The 17697-nt window shown below is 45.7% G+C and overlaps 1 protein-coding gene across 1 annotated transcript; it reads right to left on the reverse strand.

Annotated features, from left to right (window-relative positions):
* Positions 1–692: 692 nt before the first annotated feature.
* On the reverse strand, positions 693–5245 carry LOC141547940 (vasopressin-neurophysin 2-like). The gene is made up of 3 exons (XM_074276632.1): positions 5073–5245; positions 2504–2705; positions 693–959 (listed from the first exon to the last, which is right to left on the reverse strand). The coding sequence occupies exons 1-3, from the start codon at positions 5190–5192 to the stop codon at positions 772–774; spliced, it is 510 nt and encodes a 169-aa protein (XP_074132733.1). The 5' UTR covers positions 5193–5245; the 3' UTR covers positions 693–771.
* Positions 5246–17697: the final 12452 nt, after the last annotated feature.

The raw sequence follows: 17697 nt of genomic DNA on the forward strand, positions 1-17697 counted from the left end.
GGTGTATAAAATTGGGAGAGATACAGACATTCAGGACGGAGTGTGGACAACACTGGTAAATGTTCCTGCAAGAAGTTCAAGGAGGACAAGGGCTCAGCAAAGATGATTAGATATGGCAATTGAGAAGTCATGGGCAACCTTTGGAGTAAAGTGGTGGATACCAAAGGTAGATTGCAGAGGACAGAGGAAAAGGAATGATGAGGCAGTGTCAGAGCTACTTTTTTCTGGAAGTTTGTCAGTGAAGCAGTAACAATAACTAGGTAGGCCAAAAGAGTGAAGGAATGGAACTGGTGGGGGAAGAGGGAAAGAAGAGACAGGAGGGACCAAGAACAATTGTGGGAGTGAAGTCCTACTAGAGAAAATGGGAGTGAATGATATCACAGAGGGGTTGATCTTAGTGACGACCATGTGTGACTACTGGAAGGAAGGGAATAATAGGTGATGGATTCCAGATTCTGGGTGGATAAATGTATTTTGAGAAATTGAGATGAAGAAGTAAGGTGATTCTGCAAAGCAACACAGACTCATAGACCTAGAAGGGACCTGCAAGTCCACCCCATATCTGGTCAAAACTATCTACATTCCAGAGTGTCAATCAATCATTCATCCTCTGCTTGAAGACCTCTGGTGAAGAGGAGCCAGATTTTTTCCCTGCCCTACCCCAACCCTCTATGAAAGACAGAGTCAGGAAGCCAGTGCAACTGAAGGATCTTTATTTATATTTGCAGTAAAGATAGGATGTAGGGGAGGTCATATGAAGAACAGGAATCATCAATAGGCGACTTCCCCTTCTTGAGGTTGTGGCTGCAGCTCACCCATCTGTTGGCCAGCCAACTGTACCAGACGAAGGAGGAAGGCACCGGCGGGTCCATCCAGGGTTCCGTTGCTCTTTTCGCTGGCTCTTGCCCTTCTCCCACTGCCTGCTTCCTCTCGGCAGGCTGGTTCCACCATACAGCTCTCTGTGCAATTAGAAATGGAGAATCTAAGTTAGTTTAAACCATAGAATACTGCATGCTGAAAAGGACATAGTGCCCACCAGCAATGAGACAGAGAAGGTGATCTGAAGAGGGCTATTAGCCATCAAAGGAGGAGTCTCTGGATAGGGTTCATTGACATGTTCTGATTACACTTAGGACCAGGTGGCCCAGGTCTGGGCTTTGGAGCCTCTGGATCTGCATCTTCTCCTCCTTGTGCTGTGTGCCAGAGGATTATGGTTCCCAATGTCCACCCAGTCAGTGCCACCAAAGATCTACTGGATCTGTATGCCAAAGAGATCTTAAAAGAAGGAAAAAAGATCACATGTAGAAACATGTTTGTAGCAGTTCTTTTTGTACTGGCAAGGCACTGGAAAGTGAGTGGATGCCCGTCAGCTGGGGAATGGCTGGATAAGTTATGGCATATGAATGTCATGGAATATTGTTGTTCCATAAGAAAGGATCAGCAGGCTAAAAAGCCTGGAGAGACTTACATGAATGGATGCGGGGTGAAGTGAGCAGAACCAGGAGATCATTGCACATAGTAACAGTAAGGTCATGTGATGATCAACTATGATACACTTAGCTGCTCTCAGCAATTCAGCGATACAAGATACTTCCAGTAAATTTTCTGTGGAAAGTGTCATCTGCATTCAGACAGAGAACTATGGAGACTGAATGTGAACGGAAGCATAATGTTTACACCTTTTTTTCTTGTTTTTTTGGGTGTGTGTGAGACAGGTTAGAGCAGGAATAGTTGCTCAGCTAGGTTGCTGTCCAAGGTTCTGAAGCAAACAATTTTCACATCTTAGGGAACATAAAGATAGAACCAGTCCCTTCCACTCTACAATAATTTAGAAAGAAGAGCAGGGAAAAACCAAGAAAAACAATTTTGCTCTGATTTTTCTCTCCCAGCATGACTCATTTGGAAACATGTGAAAAAGAATGAACATGTCTAACCTAAAAAATCAAAAAGCAGAATTCCTGTCCCCATGCAAGTCTCATTCTAACAGCATCTCCCTACATGGAGCACAAGTGGGAGGTGAGAGCAATATCCCAAATTCTAATATTTGAATGGAATGGACCATGCTGGACCATGACAAATTATAAACGTGAAGTATTCAGAGAAGCTTATAAGGGCTGACATTACAAACTCCTACAGAACGATAAAAGCAAAACCAGGAAAACAATATCCTGGGTGACTGCAACACTGGAACAGAAAGAACAAAACAACATGAAAATTGTGGGATTATGATCATTAAGCTGGATCCAGGAGAGAATTGAGAAAATGTTCTGCTCTCCTTTAATCCAGCTCCCACCCGGTGCTGCTACCAATTAATTCCCTTGGTGTTCTGTGCTAGTGCGTCTGCTCTGCCCCATGGGCACTGGCCAGTCTCTCCACTCATCACATAGTCCCTCACACGCTGCTCAGCTCCTACATCTGTCACCTCCATGTTTCCCGCCTCCCTCTCCCTTTGTGTCTCATGTTTCTTCTTGCAGAAAATCCTTAGTGCCCTTGTCCTCCTTACCAGCATTGCAGCAGATTCCCGGAGCAGCGCAACGACCCCCGTTCCCACAGGGTTGCTGTCCAGACTGGCATGGGGAGAGCATGTAGTTTTCTTCCTGGCACCTCAAGCTCTCAGAAGTGCCCATGTAGCAGCCTAATTCTTCCTCACAGCAGATGTTTGGTCCAAAGCAACGTCCTCTGTTTCTGGGACCACACGGGAGGCACTGTGAGGAGAGGAGAGAGGGGTGAGCGTCAGGGCTCAAGACTGGCAATTCAAAGATCCAGAGCAGTCCTAAGGACAGGGAGAACACAGGCTAGAATGAAAAAGTTCCCACGAGGAGCAGCCCTTGGCTACTACTCTGAGGGATGACTTATTACAAACTGTCACAGAATGAAAAAAAAAAAAAAGTATAACCAGGGAAACAATATGCCCAGTGACTGTAACACTGGAAACAGAGTTAGAGGGTTTTAGAGACTAGAACCTAAAGTCTGCTTTGGGCCAACATTACAACCTGAGTCCCCCAAGCACTTGCTTCCGGACTTGGACCTTCAGTGTCCTCGACTCCAAGCACACATTCTTAAATCCCTTGCTCTCCACCTTCCTTGTCAACCTCCTCTTCCCCCATTTCTCTTTTTTGCTTCTCTCCTCCCTTTTTCCTGCTTTCTCTATCTGCTCTCCTCCTGTTCATTTAATCTACTCCTTCCTCTTTTGCCCCCCTCTTCTCTACTCCTTCTCATCTTTCCTCTCTTCCTTTTACCCCTTTCCCTCTCTCCTCTCCTAGAGACTCTGCCTGTTCCTGTGAGTTGTGGGTCTGCCCTCATCAGTTGCTTAGTCTCTGGTCTGGAGTACTGTGCGTTCCCTTGGTCAGTGAACCTCCATTGTGCTCAGGAAAGCCTGCCTGCCTAGGCTTATTTCTTAGCCTGAGATGAAACAGCTCACTTCTCTTTTCTGCCTCCCTCCACCCCCTCAGACCTGGACCTAAAGACAGGTACAGCAGGAATAGTTGCTTAGCTAGGTTGCTGTCCAGGAGTCTGGAGCAAACTATTTTCACATTTTAGGGAACATAAAGATAGAACCAGTCCCTTCCTCCTTACAATAATTTAGAAAGAAGATCAGGGAAAAAACAAGAAAAACAATTTAGAAAGAAGATCAGGCTGGAAGACTGAATATGCCAATTAAACTCTCAGAGGTCTCTAAAAATTTTGGGATAGATCAAAAAAAGTTTTCAAGGTCCCCTAAAAACTGAGGGGAAGAGTGGGAAATACAGTAGGTTGTAACAAGTTGAGATATCTAGCAGAAAAGGAAGTAGGCCAACCTTTTACTTAGAGCAAAGGTAGTAGGGAAAGATTTCCCCCAATTTTCACTGACATCCCCATAATGCTAAGGGAGTTAAGCGAAAAAACCCACCCCTCTGGATAGAGTTCTATGGAAGATCTATTGGGAGGCCATATTCAATTCATGGAGGCACTGTAATATGCACTGTTGGAGTGAGTTCCACAGATCTCCCAAGGAGATCACAGATAACATGAAGGAAATCCAGCAGTCTTTGAAGGAGACCTTTGCAGAGAGCAAAATTACAATGAAAACTGACACTGCCTTCTTTGAAGAACTCTAAGAATCCATTCTATCCCTCCTCAGTCTCCTGCTCTGCCCATCTGAGGACCCACAGAAATCATGCTGGTGCTCAGAAAGTGATTTATGGATCCAGATGGGAGGAGGCTGCCACATCCTGACTAACTGGCCCCAACCTATGGAGAATAGAGGGTTTCTGAGAGGGCAGCTATCCCCAAATCCCACGAGGGCTAGATTTTGCAAGCAGAGACCAGGGCAGCCCAAAAAACTGCCACTCTAGGAAAGAGCATCCCTCTGAGATTATACTGACCCTAAGAACCCATCCCACTGCTCTATCTTGGCACTGGACAGTTCAACACCAGCTTTTCTGCCTTTCCTACGTTTCTGGTCTTTGGACGATTTTTCTTCTTGCAAAACCTCCTTGCATCATGCTGGTTCCTTCTTATTCTTTCCCTGCTTTCATTTGTCTCTCTCTGCTGGTTTCCTTCTCTTGCCTTTCTGTATCTGCCTCTGTCTCTGTCTTTCTGCCTCTGTCTCTCCTTGGAGCCTTTCTCTCTCCCATTTCTCCCTTGCCTATTTTCCCTCTCTCACACCATCTCTCTGCTCCCTTCTTCCTGTCCCCACCAGTTGACCCTTTGTCTGCCCAATCTGCCTCTCTGCCAGCCTCATTCTGCTCCTATTTCTGCTCAGAAGCCCTTTCTTTTTTTTTTCTACCTGCCTCTCTATCTCCCTCTCTATCTTTATGCTTCCCCTTTTGTATCCCATCTACTTTTCTTTTCTTTCTTATGGTTTCTCTCCAGTCTCATTACATCTGGCTTCTTACTCTGAATTGCCCAGTTTCCCTCCACCCCATCCTTGCCTCACTGAGCAATCATCTATGGGTCCTTTCAGTCCTTGCTCCCACCTTTGCAGAGCCCTTGAGAGGCTGGCCAGGCCCTCCAACTCTACTTCTATCCCTCCTTAGCCCCAGTGCTCACGCACCCTCCCATTCACAGGGCCCTGACCCGGTTGACCATACCTGTCGGAGTTCTGTGTCGGACAGAGCACGCTTGCCTCCCCTTGGACAGTTCTGGAAGTAGCAGGCAGAGGTGAAAGCAAGAAGGCAGAAGAAGCAGGCTGTCAAAGTAGTGTCTGGCATCGTTGCAGCTGGCTCTGGCTATGGCCACTGGGCTTCACAGGCTGTCTCTGGTTGTTTTTCAGGACTTTCGACTGCTTATTTATACACCAGTGTTTCCCCTTTGAGACCGCCTTGACGACGTAGCCTCCCCTGACTTCCCCCTCCCCTCTTCCTCCCCCCTCTTTTCCCCATCCTGCACCTCCCAAGTGTCTCTCCAGGAATCCGTGACAGGCAAACAAACAGATGCTCAGAGAAGCTTTGTGTCTGCCAGTGTGTGTGGCCAGCGCACGTGAAAGCCCCTGTATGGTGCATGTCTGTATGGACATCTAGGTGGGTGCTGATGTCTGAGCTTCTGTTTGTAGGGACTGAGCATGAAGCCTCTGACTCCCCAGCTCTTTGTGCATGGATGCATGTGTCTAAGTGATGTATTCATTCTTTACTGCTTGTGAATTGTGAGAGGAACCTTTGGATGTGGAAGAAATGTCCCCAGATCTCCCTGTCACTGCATCCCCGAGTATGCCTCTGGCAGAACTGTCTGTGTTCCCAGAGCTTTCTCTCCAAGGGGAGATGGCAGGGCCTGAGCCCATTTGAGTGATTGAGGAGCAGACTTTCTGTTCAGCCATCATGATTCTGATTCTCCATTCCAAGTGTTAAAGAGAAACCTAGAGTATAGAAGCTTTCTCTTTGTCATACGCCAAGCACTGAGGGGAGGGGACTATGGAAAGGGCATCCCAGATTTCTAGAAGCAATACGGTTGTAGCTGGGAAGGAGCACAAATTATTAGCTGGGCTCTGAGATCTCAGGAAGAGGCCCCCAGTCCTAAAGATGATGGCTATGGACTGCCCTCCATGTCCATCTTCTTCCCATCTTGGAAAGCTCTGGGAGTGGGAAATAGGTCTGGAGAGAGCTCTATTCCAGCCAGGATGAGCCACGCTGCTAGGGTGATAGAATTCTGATTGTTGCCTTCAGCCCACCCCAGCCCAATCTGTGTCCAGCCCTGAGTCTTAAAGAAACCATTAATCACGAGTATCACTAGGACAACGAGCAGGTCAGCACATTCTGTAACCACACCACCAGGTCCCATACAACTGTTACCACCAAACATGATGTAGAAATCGGCCAGTAAGAAAGTCGCATCAATAGGACAGAACACGACATCAGACTATAACCCTCTGTATATTTTTCCCCCGACATGGTGCCTGCTCAGTTCCCCTTCTTTGCTATCCTTTACTCGCTGGTTATCATATCATCCTCATACATTAATGTCCCCTCAGTGGGCTTTTCTGTATGCAGTCTGTGTAACTATGTGTGCACTTCTACAGAGGCTTTAGGATCTCCTCTTCTTTAGCAGACTCCTCTTTTCACTCAGAATTTACATATTTTAGGATGTGAGCACACCATTTACTCTATAAAAATCCTTGTCTTGCTTGGCTGGGCTGCTGACTCCCTCAGGGAACTTGGCCCACCCATTGAGTGTGTGTCATTATAATACCTTTGCTTAAATTGGACTTGGAGCTCTTTCAGAGGCACCAAAGTGACACAGACCTGATAGCTCAACATTTTGGCTTCTTAATAAGCAAAAATTGTAAAAAGAATATGCTTAGCAAAGGAATATCCCATGATCCCCAATTCCAGGGTGTACTTCTTAAGAAAGCTTTTCCCAGATTTCTTTTGCACTTCTTTCCTCCCCTTTTGGTTTCAGGAAAAGTGATGAGCATGGAGGGGCTTCTTTGTTGCCGACCAGTTTGAGAGCTAAGGGTCCCAAGGTCAGATATTTATAATCTTGTTCAAATTCTCTGTGCCTATCACTTTGGTGCTTGGACCTAAACCTCTAATTTGCTCTGTTCAATGGCTTCTCCAACCTTTCTTTTTCTCTTTCTCCTCACATATATTTTCAGTTGGGATAGAATAAAAAAAGTCATGGAGAGAGGGAAGTGAGACTGCAACCAAATGGCAGAAGAGGACCTTTAATTCCAGGAACAGACATTTGAATAATTGAATAATCACTAAATTGGCATTTACATATGGGATCATAGATTTAGAATTGGAAGCCATCTTATCTCATCTCCTCATTTTACAGATGAAAAACTAATGCCAAGATAGGTTATATGACTTGTCCTAAGTATCAGAGGTGGTAAATATCGGAGAAAGAATTTGAACTCAGACCTGCCATACCACACTGATCCCTCTCCTTGCCTGTGGCAGATATTAGCATACAAAGATAAAAGTGAAATAGTCCTTGCCCTCAAAGAGCACACTATGTATACATATGAGTACATGCACAGTGCACATAGGAATGATACTGGGAAGGGAAACATTGGCAGTGAAAGGGACTTCAAAAAACCTTCATGAAGAAGATAAGACTGGAACAGAGTCTTGAAAGAAACCAGCAGTTTTTAAAAAGCAGAGGTGAGAAGAACATTACAGACTGTTATAAAAAAAAAAAGAGTTGTTTTAATTTGTATTTTTCTAATCAATGGTGATTTAGAGCATTTCCCCATATAATGGCTTTAATTTCTTTGTCTCAAAATTGTCTTTTCATATCCTTTGATAATTTATCATTTGGGAAGTGTCATGTATTCTTATAAATTTGGCTCAGTCCTTCATATATTTTAGATATGAGGTCTTTATCAGAAGCACTGTGAAAATTATTTCCCAGCTTTTCTTTTTAATCTTGGCTGCATTGGTTTTGTTTGTGCAAAACCTTTTTAATATAATGTAGTCAAAATTAAGCATTTTACATATCATAATATTCTCCCTTCATCAAAGATGTGACAAAGTAAATTATCCTTTGCTCTCTTAATTTGCTTATAATATCAGCCTTTATAAATAAATCAGATAGCCATTTTCACCTTTTTTGTATAATGTGAGATATTGACATATGCTCCTAGTTTCTGTCATACTGTTTTCCACTTTTCCCAGCAATTTTTGTCAAATAATGAGTTCTTATCCCAGAAGCTGGGGTCTTTGAGTTTATCAAACAGTCGATTACTATAGTTATTGACTATTATTATTATTATGTCTTGTGAACCTAATCTATTTCACTGACCCATCACTCTATTCTTAGCCAATATCAAGGAGTTTTGATGACTGCCAGTTTTAGGTTTGGTACAGCTAGGTCACTAGCCTTTGCATTTTTTTTCATTAATCTTCTTATTTTCTTGGCCTTTTGTTTTCTATATTAATTTTGTAAAAACATTTTCTAGATCCTTAAAATATTTTTGGCAGTTTAATTGATATAGCACTGAATAAGTAGACTAATTGAGGTAGAATTGTCATTTTTAATATATTAACTTGCCCTTCTCATGGGTAATTGAAATTTTTCCAGTTCTTTACATCTGACTTCATTTGTATGAAAAGTTGTGTTCGTATAGTTCCTAGGTTTGCCTTGGGCACATAGACTCCCAAATATTTTATATTGTCTATAGTTATTTAAAGTAGAATTCTCTTGCTGCTATGCTCTGTTGGGAACAAAGAAGTTTCTCAAGAAACAAGGAAGAAAAGGGAATTCCAAAGATGGGAGCAGTCAACAGTGTCAAGCATGCGGAGGAAAAAACTGGGAGATCATTAGTAACCTTGGACAAAGCAGTTCAATCAAGTGATTGAGCTCAGAAGCCAGATTGCCAGGGATTGAAAAGTGAAAGGAAAGGAAGTGGATACATGAGTTTACACACTTTTTTCCTTGGAGCTAGTGAAAAGTAAGCAGGAAGGGGTTGCAGGATCAAATGAAAGTTTCTTAAGAATGGAGAAAGTCTGCCATCTTTGAAGGCAGCTATGTAAGAGCCAATGGGTAGAGGTTGGACATTTTTTAAAAAAGGTTTTGAAAGTAGGAGATTGGGTGAATAGTTGTGCCACAGATAGAAATCCTGAAGTAAAGAGGAAAAGCAGATGAGAGATAAAGACAAAGAACTTGGTTTAGGTTCTATTGATTTTTTAAGGTTATTAAAAACCCCACAGAGAAAACCAGTCACTTAACTCAAAGGAATTCTTACTTCTTAACAAGAAAAAAACAAAGTCAGATTGTTCTCCCATTCTACTTGACATAGCCTGATATTTTTGTAGGTATGAAGGGAAAATATAGTGAAAGTAGTGGGTATTTGTCAATGATATTAAGCCATTCTATATTTTCATTCTAATTTCATGACTGGTGTTTCACATTCTAAATTATTTTTTCCTCAAAGGCATCCCCATGCAATTTCACTAAACTATGTTTGGTGTATGGGTTCTAATTTTCAAGGTCCCTGATTCAGAACAGAGACAGTATTCTCTCCCACATTGGTACTCCAAGAAGGGGTCTGTCTTAATCATTTTCACTGTAATGGTAGGATATTCAAGTGAAAACATTCAATAAGGATTTTGAAGAACCATTGTCTTCCCTATCACCTCCATCTGCATTTTTTCCCTGGTTAATGGAAGAGAAGAAGTTCAGGGGAGGAAGGGGAAATGGGGAGTAATTTTATGAGAAGGGAGATGAGAGGGAGTCCCTTGGGTTGACAGCTTTGCTGACCCCTCAACCCTAGCCACTGGGGAAGCCTAGAAACATGGCATTAACATGCAGTAGGGAATCATGGACCTAATTAGTGCATCAGCATGGCTAAGGCAGGGGGATGTGAACTGGGAGAAGGGGAAGGAATGGAAGTGAAGGAAAGGGAACACCTCCAGGGACTTCACTTGCCTTGGAGATCAGGTCTGCCTAGAAGGAAAATGGGAAAGAGCTGGGATGAAATCAGGCCACCAGGACAGGCTCAGGAACTCAAGAAAGGTCTTTCTAGTCCCTTCTAGTTCCCCCCAGGTCACTTTCACTGAAACAGCAATGGAAAGGCTGGTGCTACAGGAAGAAGGGAAGGGGATGGCCTCTTCCCCCTAGTAGCTATTGAGCTGAATGGCAGGCTTAGGTTTCAAGGCAGACTTCAAGCCCCAAGAGATGTCACCCCTCCTCCTATAACCCTCAGGGCTCCCCCCATGGCCCTGATCCTGCTGAGTTACTCCTCCATCACACTCAGGAGTCCAGCTTCCCTCCTTCTCTGCTCCCTATCCTGGACATGCCAGGGCAGACCAATACCCACCGTGCTCCCTTCCCCATAAGACCCAGAGACAGAGTCTTGGGGACCCTGGACTGCCTTGCCAGGATAAGCTTTCCAGGCTCATGGTTCAGGAAAAAAGTTCCTTCCTTTACAGCCCTGGGCCTGGTGCCTGCTCTCTGCCAGGCTGATCTTCCAGGCTGACCCCAGAATTCCAAAGCTGGAAGGGGCCTTGGAGGCCATCGAGATCAGCCTCCTCATTTATAAAGCAAGGACATTAGGGTTCAGAAAAGCCTGTAAATTGATCTAAAAGTCACCCAGCCAGGACTAAGAAGAGAAAGGTCTCCTGGTTCCTTGCTTTGTGCTCCTTCCAAGGTATCATTCCACTATTTTCCTATTTTGAAAGGTCACAGAAAGCTCAAGGCAGTGGAGATAAAAGTGGGGGCCAGGTGGGAGCACCCGGGGCAGCACTTTCTGAAGGAGGACCTTCCCATACTTTCTCTCCAGGTTAGAACTCCCAACTACAACACTACTCTGTGCTAACCTTTTGCTCGGCGTTTGCTGAGAGTCAGGAGCTGATAAATACCCTGGGACAATGAGACCAGGGGGAATCTTGGTTTTTAAAGGTTTTTTTAGGGGTGTCCTGTCCAGGCAGCATATTTGATTACACTGGGAATGGAGAATGATGGGAAATCCTGATGCAGGAAAATAATCCCTGCACTGGTGTTCAGCAGCTCTGAGGTTCTGGATCTGGTCCTGGAGTTACCACTAAGTGAATGTGTAACATTGACCATGTCATCATCTTTCTGAGTCTCACTTTTTTTTTCTCTGGGAAAACAAAGAGGAATTTTTTCTAAAGAGAAATAAGGAGTTAGGGTAAAGGGTCTCTCTCCTAAAAGTTAGGCTCTGGACAAGGAGACTGGGAGGGGCCTGGGCATTCCCATCCCAAGCAGCTGAAGGCTCCAACTTCTGGTTTTCCATGGGTAACAGGGCCAGAAGCGCTCCCTCCTTGGGCCCCCTGGCCCTGGTCATCCCCTTCCTGTTCAGCTACCGGGCAAACAGCTCGGTCCATTGCCAGGCCACGCCTGAGAAGGGAATATCAACTCTGCCAGATTCCTCTCAGACCCAGAACCTGGCCCTTAGGCAAAGGGGGGAACCTGCCTGGAGATGAGAGAATTTGGAAATCAGAGGGCCATGGCTGCCAGAGATTACCTGTGTGACCTTGGGCAAATTGGGCCCACTGGCCTCTCTAGTTGCTTACAACTTCAAATTTATGTTCCTCCCATCTGGGGGGCTCAAAAGAAGCCTTTTCTCTACGTTCCCCTTCACAGAGAGGATCCCGGGATCCCTATTACTATCCAGTATAACAGGTGGCCCAGCCCTCAGCTATGTCCCAGCTACAGTTTCGATGAGGTCCCGGAGTCACGGCCTCCTTGACCCATCTGTCCCTTCCTCCCACGTGCCAGATTTGGGAAGTGTTCCTGCAGGAGGTGCAACTTTGGGGTTTGTGGGGTTTGGAGGGAAATGCAGGAGGTGGAGAGGATATGGGGACCCTGTGAGGCCTCCTGAGGTCTTGGGGCAAGGGCTGGAAGCTAGAGGAGCCTGGATTAGCCCTCCAGACCACCCTAGATAGTGGAAGGAGGAAGTAGAATGAATGATCGGCTGAGATCTGACCTCTGCAACATGGGGGAGATGGAGAGATCCCAGCTCCTGGGCAGGAAACAAGAAGAAGGGCAAAGGGAGAATGAAAAGCAGGGGCACAGGAAGAGATCACGAACAACTGGCCAGCCTCTAGCCTTCCCCACACCCGCCCGGCTCTTCATTACTGAGTCTTAATGCAGATTAGTGCCTGGCTGTGTCTGGAATTCTAAGCAGGGAATGAATGATGAACCTGGGCCAGTCTCCTGAGGGCCCCCAAAGGTTAATGGAAACACTGGGTGAGTTAGCACTGAGGAAGGCACTACCCAGCATCACTTAGTGCAATCAGGCCCAGGAAGAAGGTGGGGGCCCTTTGGGAGCAGCTCCAGAGCTCAGAGATGTGGGGGCCAGGAGCTGTACTATCTTTAGTAAGTAAAAGGAGGTGTGACTGGCTTTAGGACAGGGGGAAGACAGCTTACCTCTTGGCCTACCAACAAAGAAAAGCAGTTTGTCTTCGACTCCCCGGCCCTTCCAGATTCGGGCTTGTTCTTCCTTTGAAGGATAAAAAGGGAGGCTCTCCCATGACAACAAGTGCTCCCCACTTATCCCATCTAAACCCCAGGCACGGAGATCACAGTCTTCCCCGGCCTGGATCCCAGGTGCTGCTATCTGTGCCACTGGAAGGTGCCCCTTCCTTCTCTGCTCTGACCTTCCTACCTGTGGCATGCAGTTGTACCCCTGCTTTTACCCAAGGTCTGGGGACTTAAAACCCAGGTCTGCCCATGTGGCCCTGCCCAGCCCCTTCCCAAGCTGAGCCCACAGAAACCAGGTAATCAGGCCCCTGTCACAATACAGGCAGATAGCAAGGAAGAGCCGAGCGAGGGTATTATCAGTGGGAGGGAGAGGAAAGGATGGCGGAGAGAGCTCTAGAGGCTGAACAATGTGCAGGGGAAGGGGGGCTCCCAGTCTACAAGTCACAGAGCTGGGTTTCTCCGGCTCCGTTACACAGCTGGCGAAGTCGGCGAGGGCGGGCTGGCCTAAGAGCATTGACTTCTTCAAGGCTACACAGGCAGATGTCAGACATCATGGATCCTCTGCCCTTGACCCTCCCAGCCCAGTCCATTACTCTTCACCTTTCCCTGCCCTCCTCTTCTTCCTTTCCAAACTTCAGGAATTATTATCTAATCTCCCCGCCCTTCTCTCCAAGCTTCCACAGATTAAAGGCCCCTGGGTCCCCTAATTCTAACCAAGCTTCCCACCTCCTGCTCATACATCTGGAACGTTGTGCTCCCTGGAAGGTGCCTCTGCTGCTTGTTCTGATTGAACCAACCTCCCCATTGTCACTCTCTGCATGAGAGTTTCTGGCCCCTTTTGGTCCTTCTCCCCAGAGGACCATCATCCATCCCCTCCTAGGATCTGTCCAGAACCAGATGCAACATTCAACATATTAAAGCTGGAAAGGGCCTTGGAACTCATCCCTCCTCCACCAGCCCTGCCTTTGACAGCCACATTCTGAGAAAAAGATTTCCACACTTGCCCTCTCTACTCACTCACTATTGCTCTCGTTCTCTCTCTGCCTTCAGACTCTGACAGTAATCCTGAAGCTACTTTCTTTAAGGTCATCGGTGACCTTAATGGATCAATCCAATGGGCCTCCCTCTTGCTCTCCCTACAGTGCTTGACACTCACACTTCCTTAGTCCTCCCTGTGGATTCTATGGCTTTGTCTTACCTGGTTTTCTTGGGGACTTTAGAGTGCTTTGAATTCTGAGCGTTCTGATCTAGGACTCAGGAAAAGGGATCCGGATGGTACAAGATCAGAACGCTGACGTGAGGGACTGTGGTCACGGGTCTAAAGAACATTCAGGTTACCAGCTAAGATGTACCAAGTGGATCAGTGCTGGAGCTGAAGGCTATGGAGAGATGCCCCAGGGGAATGGCTGAGACGTCACAGTGCAGCTCTCTCTCAGCTACTCGGAAGGGAGCCCTCTTCCCCCGCCCAACACTCAGATTCTCCCTCATTTACCTGGCCTCCGTCTTGTTTGTGCATAGCTGTTTGCATGTCTACTACACGGGCCCGTGAGCTCCTTGAGAGCAGAGACTGGCTGGGCCGGTTTTGTTCTCTGACCATTGTGTCTGCTTAGCATGGGCCCTGGGACACAATGCCCGTCTAACAAATGCTTGCTGACTTGATTTGACTCCAGTGCCCTCACAGCCTGCTAAGTATCCAACCCAGTTCCGCTCACACAAAGCCAGCCCCGGTGCTCAGTGCAGCACAGCCCTGCAGGGGGGAAGCTTGGGACAGCAATCAAAGCCACATCAGGCAAACAGCAAGGTGGCTTCCGCCCAGAGGAGGGGGACACTGCTTTGTCTCCAGCCCTAATTCCGGGAACAGCATCTAGCCCCGAGGGTAAGAGCAAGGCGAAACGGGGGCTTTGTCAGACCTACTCCACTTCTGATCAAACGGGACCTCACAGCTCGAAGGGTTGCCCATCCCAGCCCCTTCCTGATAACCCAGATACCAAAGACAAGAGGAGTCCAGCCTCTGCCGGCCCCCAGGAAACCTGGATCTGAAATAGTTTACTGGGGAGGGGTGGGGGGACTTTCCTATAAATCCTAAATGGAAGATCTGACAATGGAGGAGTCCCTGGTTCTAACGGTCCTGTAGTGCCTCGCAGATAAAGTACCAATGGATACAGACCCAGGAAGATACAGGCAATTGTAAACTGCTTTGCTGTTCCAGGAAGTCAAGATACCCAGTGTTCCTTTTCCTTGCATATTGTAAATTACCTGGTAATGTCTTCTCTGTTTGTGCAGATGTACAAAATATCTCTGCAAAATTTGCTTAAGGAGAGATTGAGACCTCAGACTCCCTCCATCATGGTAAAATGGGTATTCCTAAATACAATCTTTTGTGTTTTCTTTTCCTCGGGTTGCAGTGCAGTGGGCTCTGTGGATTATTTCTGCCATTTTTGGTGTCAGAAATAGATGACAATTTCCAGTTGAGAATCCCACTGGTGAGTGAATTCTTTGGATATTCAAATCTGTTGCTCCACTCCCCACTTTGCTTTCATGGCTCTCTCCTATGGCTGTAGTCCCTTAAGCTCTTTGTTTCCGACTGAAGAATTATATTGGGGGCCACTTAGTAGGGCTATCCCTTTGACCCCCCTAGTTTGGAAAACAAAATTAATTATAGGATGCATTCCCTCCAAATCCTCCAGTTCATCTTTTCCAAAAAGGGACTAACAGCAAATTGTATGTCTAATAATTACAGCCCTCATTCCATCAGCATTATCTTACAGGGATCCTTTGATACTGAAATTCTCAGTCGTCTTCATAAGACTTGAAACAACTCCTATCCTTAGCCAATAGAGGTGTGCATTTTGTGGGAGGCAGTCAGAAATGAGAAGCTAACAACGCATTACTGTCAGACTCTGTCATAGAGAAATGGAACTTGAAACAAGAGTCAGTTCTGATCCTCTCCTACAGTCCCTTCTGTTGCAAGCTTTGCCCTGTCTTGGATCTCTGACTCTCAGCAAAACTGACTTCTCTGGTGGCTATCCAGTTAGAGACTGAGAAAAAGCCAAATGGTACAATCAAAATGTGCTTCTTGGTTATTGAGGAAGTACAGAGCTCGAAGTCATTAGCTGTGACTATGACACAGAAACATGTTACACTTCACATTTATGTAGTGCTTTAAAGTTGACAAAGTATTTTACAGGTATTTTAACCAGACAACAACGCTAAGAGGGAGGAGCCACTATTATCCCCACTTTACAGGTGATAAAAGTAAGATAGAAGCTAAATGATTTGCCCAGGGTCCCACAGCTTGTAAACATATTTGGCTGGATTTGAACTCAAATCTTCCTGACTCCAGTCCCAGATGCCAACATGATTGCCATATTCTTTAGGATGAGATTAGCCTCCTCTGCTATTTGGCATCCCTATTTGATACACACAGTTTTCCTGGGAATGTAGCTGGTCAGTAACTGGTAGGAACAATAGCATCGACAGGTAAGATCTCCCTTCTAAAACCCCCCATTGAGTGTTCTGATTGACAAGATTTTGAATTAAAATTTATTTTAAACCACATTTAATTTTGATTCAACATCTGAGGAAAGTTATATCCATAGCCACATTTTCAGGCATTAATTAATTTTTTCCATATGGGAAAAGCTTCACATAATATGGGACTTGGATTACTCAAGCCTTTTTGCTTCCAAAACAATAAGAGACCAAAGATCATCTATGAAATAGCTTCAATATGATGTTGAAAATGTTGGCTTTTGGTTGTTTTGTTTTTTTTAATAGCTTTTGTTTTTATAAACATTTTTAAAGATTAAGCTTAGACCCCAGATTACTCGTTTCTTCTTCTTGCCTCGTCCCAGTTCAAAATGTTTACATGTCTTATTGACCAGCATCCCTTTAGACCTACCATTGGGCTCAATGTACCATATTCTTTATGATCTTGACCAGTGGTCCTCAAACTTTTTAAATAGGGGCCCAGTTCACTGTCCCTTAGACTGTTGGAGGGCCAGACTCTAGTAAAAACAAAAGCTCACACTGTCATCGCCCCTCAACCCATTTGCCATAACTCGGCAGGCTGCATAAACGTTCTCAGCAGCTGCATTTGGCCCATGGGCCATAGTTTGAGAATCCCTGGTTTTGACCTTTTGTCAAGCTGACTTTGGCCAGATGTTGAATCAGAATTAAATAACATAGCAGATCCTTTCTATTAGTCAACCCACCCAGCTGTGGTTAGCCAATTATGAAATGACTTTAGTTTGTTCGTGAGCATCATTTAATGTTCTACATGACTGAATTGGCCAAACGCAGCCCCCAGAGATGAATCTTCATACTCATCATTATCTCATTCATGCAGTCATGTGGGCAACCTCCCTCCAAACCGATAAACCATCAGCACAAAGCCTGATGAATCCTCTTTTGCCTATTTTAGCTTGCCATTTTCAAAACGCATTCTGGCAGTCTGAGCCAGAATTCATTATAATGTCATCCCAAAGCATCATCACTGACCTTCAAATGGCCATTTCTCAGGGTGTTCGGAATGCTGTGATAGTGGGTGTGGGGAAAGGGTAACAAGCCCATCACTTCAGCAGTACAGTTTTACAGAAAACGAGGGAGAAAAAACACAAGGGAGAAAGAGAAGGAAAAGAGAGGCGTAATTCCAATAAATCATCATCAACAACTCTCCGGAACCTGGTAGCTGTCAATGTTGTCTAAATGGAAAAAGGGGGGGGGAAGGACCGCCCAGCTCACCCCCAGAAATCTAACACACAGCAGTTGGCAGGATCTTGGGTATCCCTGGCTTCCCTTCGGATTCTTTGACAGCCCCACCTGGGTCCCCTCCTCCATACCCTACTCGGGTTTATGGGGGTGGCAGGAATTAGCTAACTTGTTCTATGCTCCCTTGATTTCTGCCCACGGCCCCCACAAAGCAGACAAGGCATGGGCTGCGGACAGAAAGGGCAGCTTCTCAGTCGCACTCTTTCTTCCTGTCTCACTACAAACGAGGCTCCTTAGGACTGAATCCACCTCTCTCTCTTTGGCAGCCCAGGTCCAAACTGACTGGATCTCACTCTGGCTCTGTCCCAACTACAGGCCTTTCTTGTTGCAGCAAAAACACAGTCAGATCCCAGAACCTTTCTGGTTGAGGGATCCTGCAAGCTCTGAGCTTCTGAAAACTGGGAGCCCCATTTCTTCCAAGGTATTATTGTTCTGCCCTTTTTTAATCGTGTCTGATTCTTCATGGCCTTATTTTGGGGCTTTCTTGGGAAAGATGCTCAAATGTTTTGCCACTTCTACCTTTCCCTTATTTTACAGGTGAGGAAATCCTCACAACTTTACATC

This window comes from Sminthopsis crassicaudata, chromosome 6 (genome assembly GCF_048593235.1).
Source record: "Sminthopsis crassicaudata isolate SCR6 chromosome 6, ASM4859323v1, whole genome shotgun sequence".
Classification (NCBI taxonomy): Eukaryota; Metazoa; Chordata; class Mammalia; order Dasyuromorphia; family Dasyuridae; genus Sminthopsis; species Sminthopsis crassicaudata.

Bases quoted from the DNA above. Each gene is read 5' to 3' on its own strand.
- LOC141547940 (XM_074276632.1), bottom strand. From the start codon at position 5,192: ATGCCAGACACTACTTTGACAGCCTGCTTCTTCTGCCTTCTTGCTTTC. The intron at 2,706-5,072 runs GTATGGTCAACC...CTCTCCTCACAG, and splicing joins CCGACACAGAACTCCGACAG to TGCCTCCCGTGTGGTCCCAG. The intron at 960-2,503 runs GTAAGGAGGACA...CTAATTGCACAG, and splicing joins GGGAATCTGCTGCAATGCTG to AGAGCTGTATGGTGGAACCA.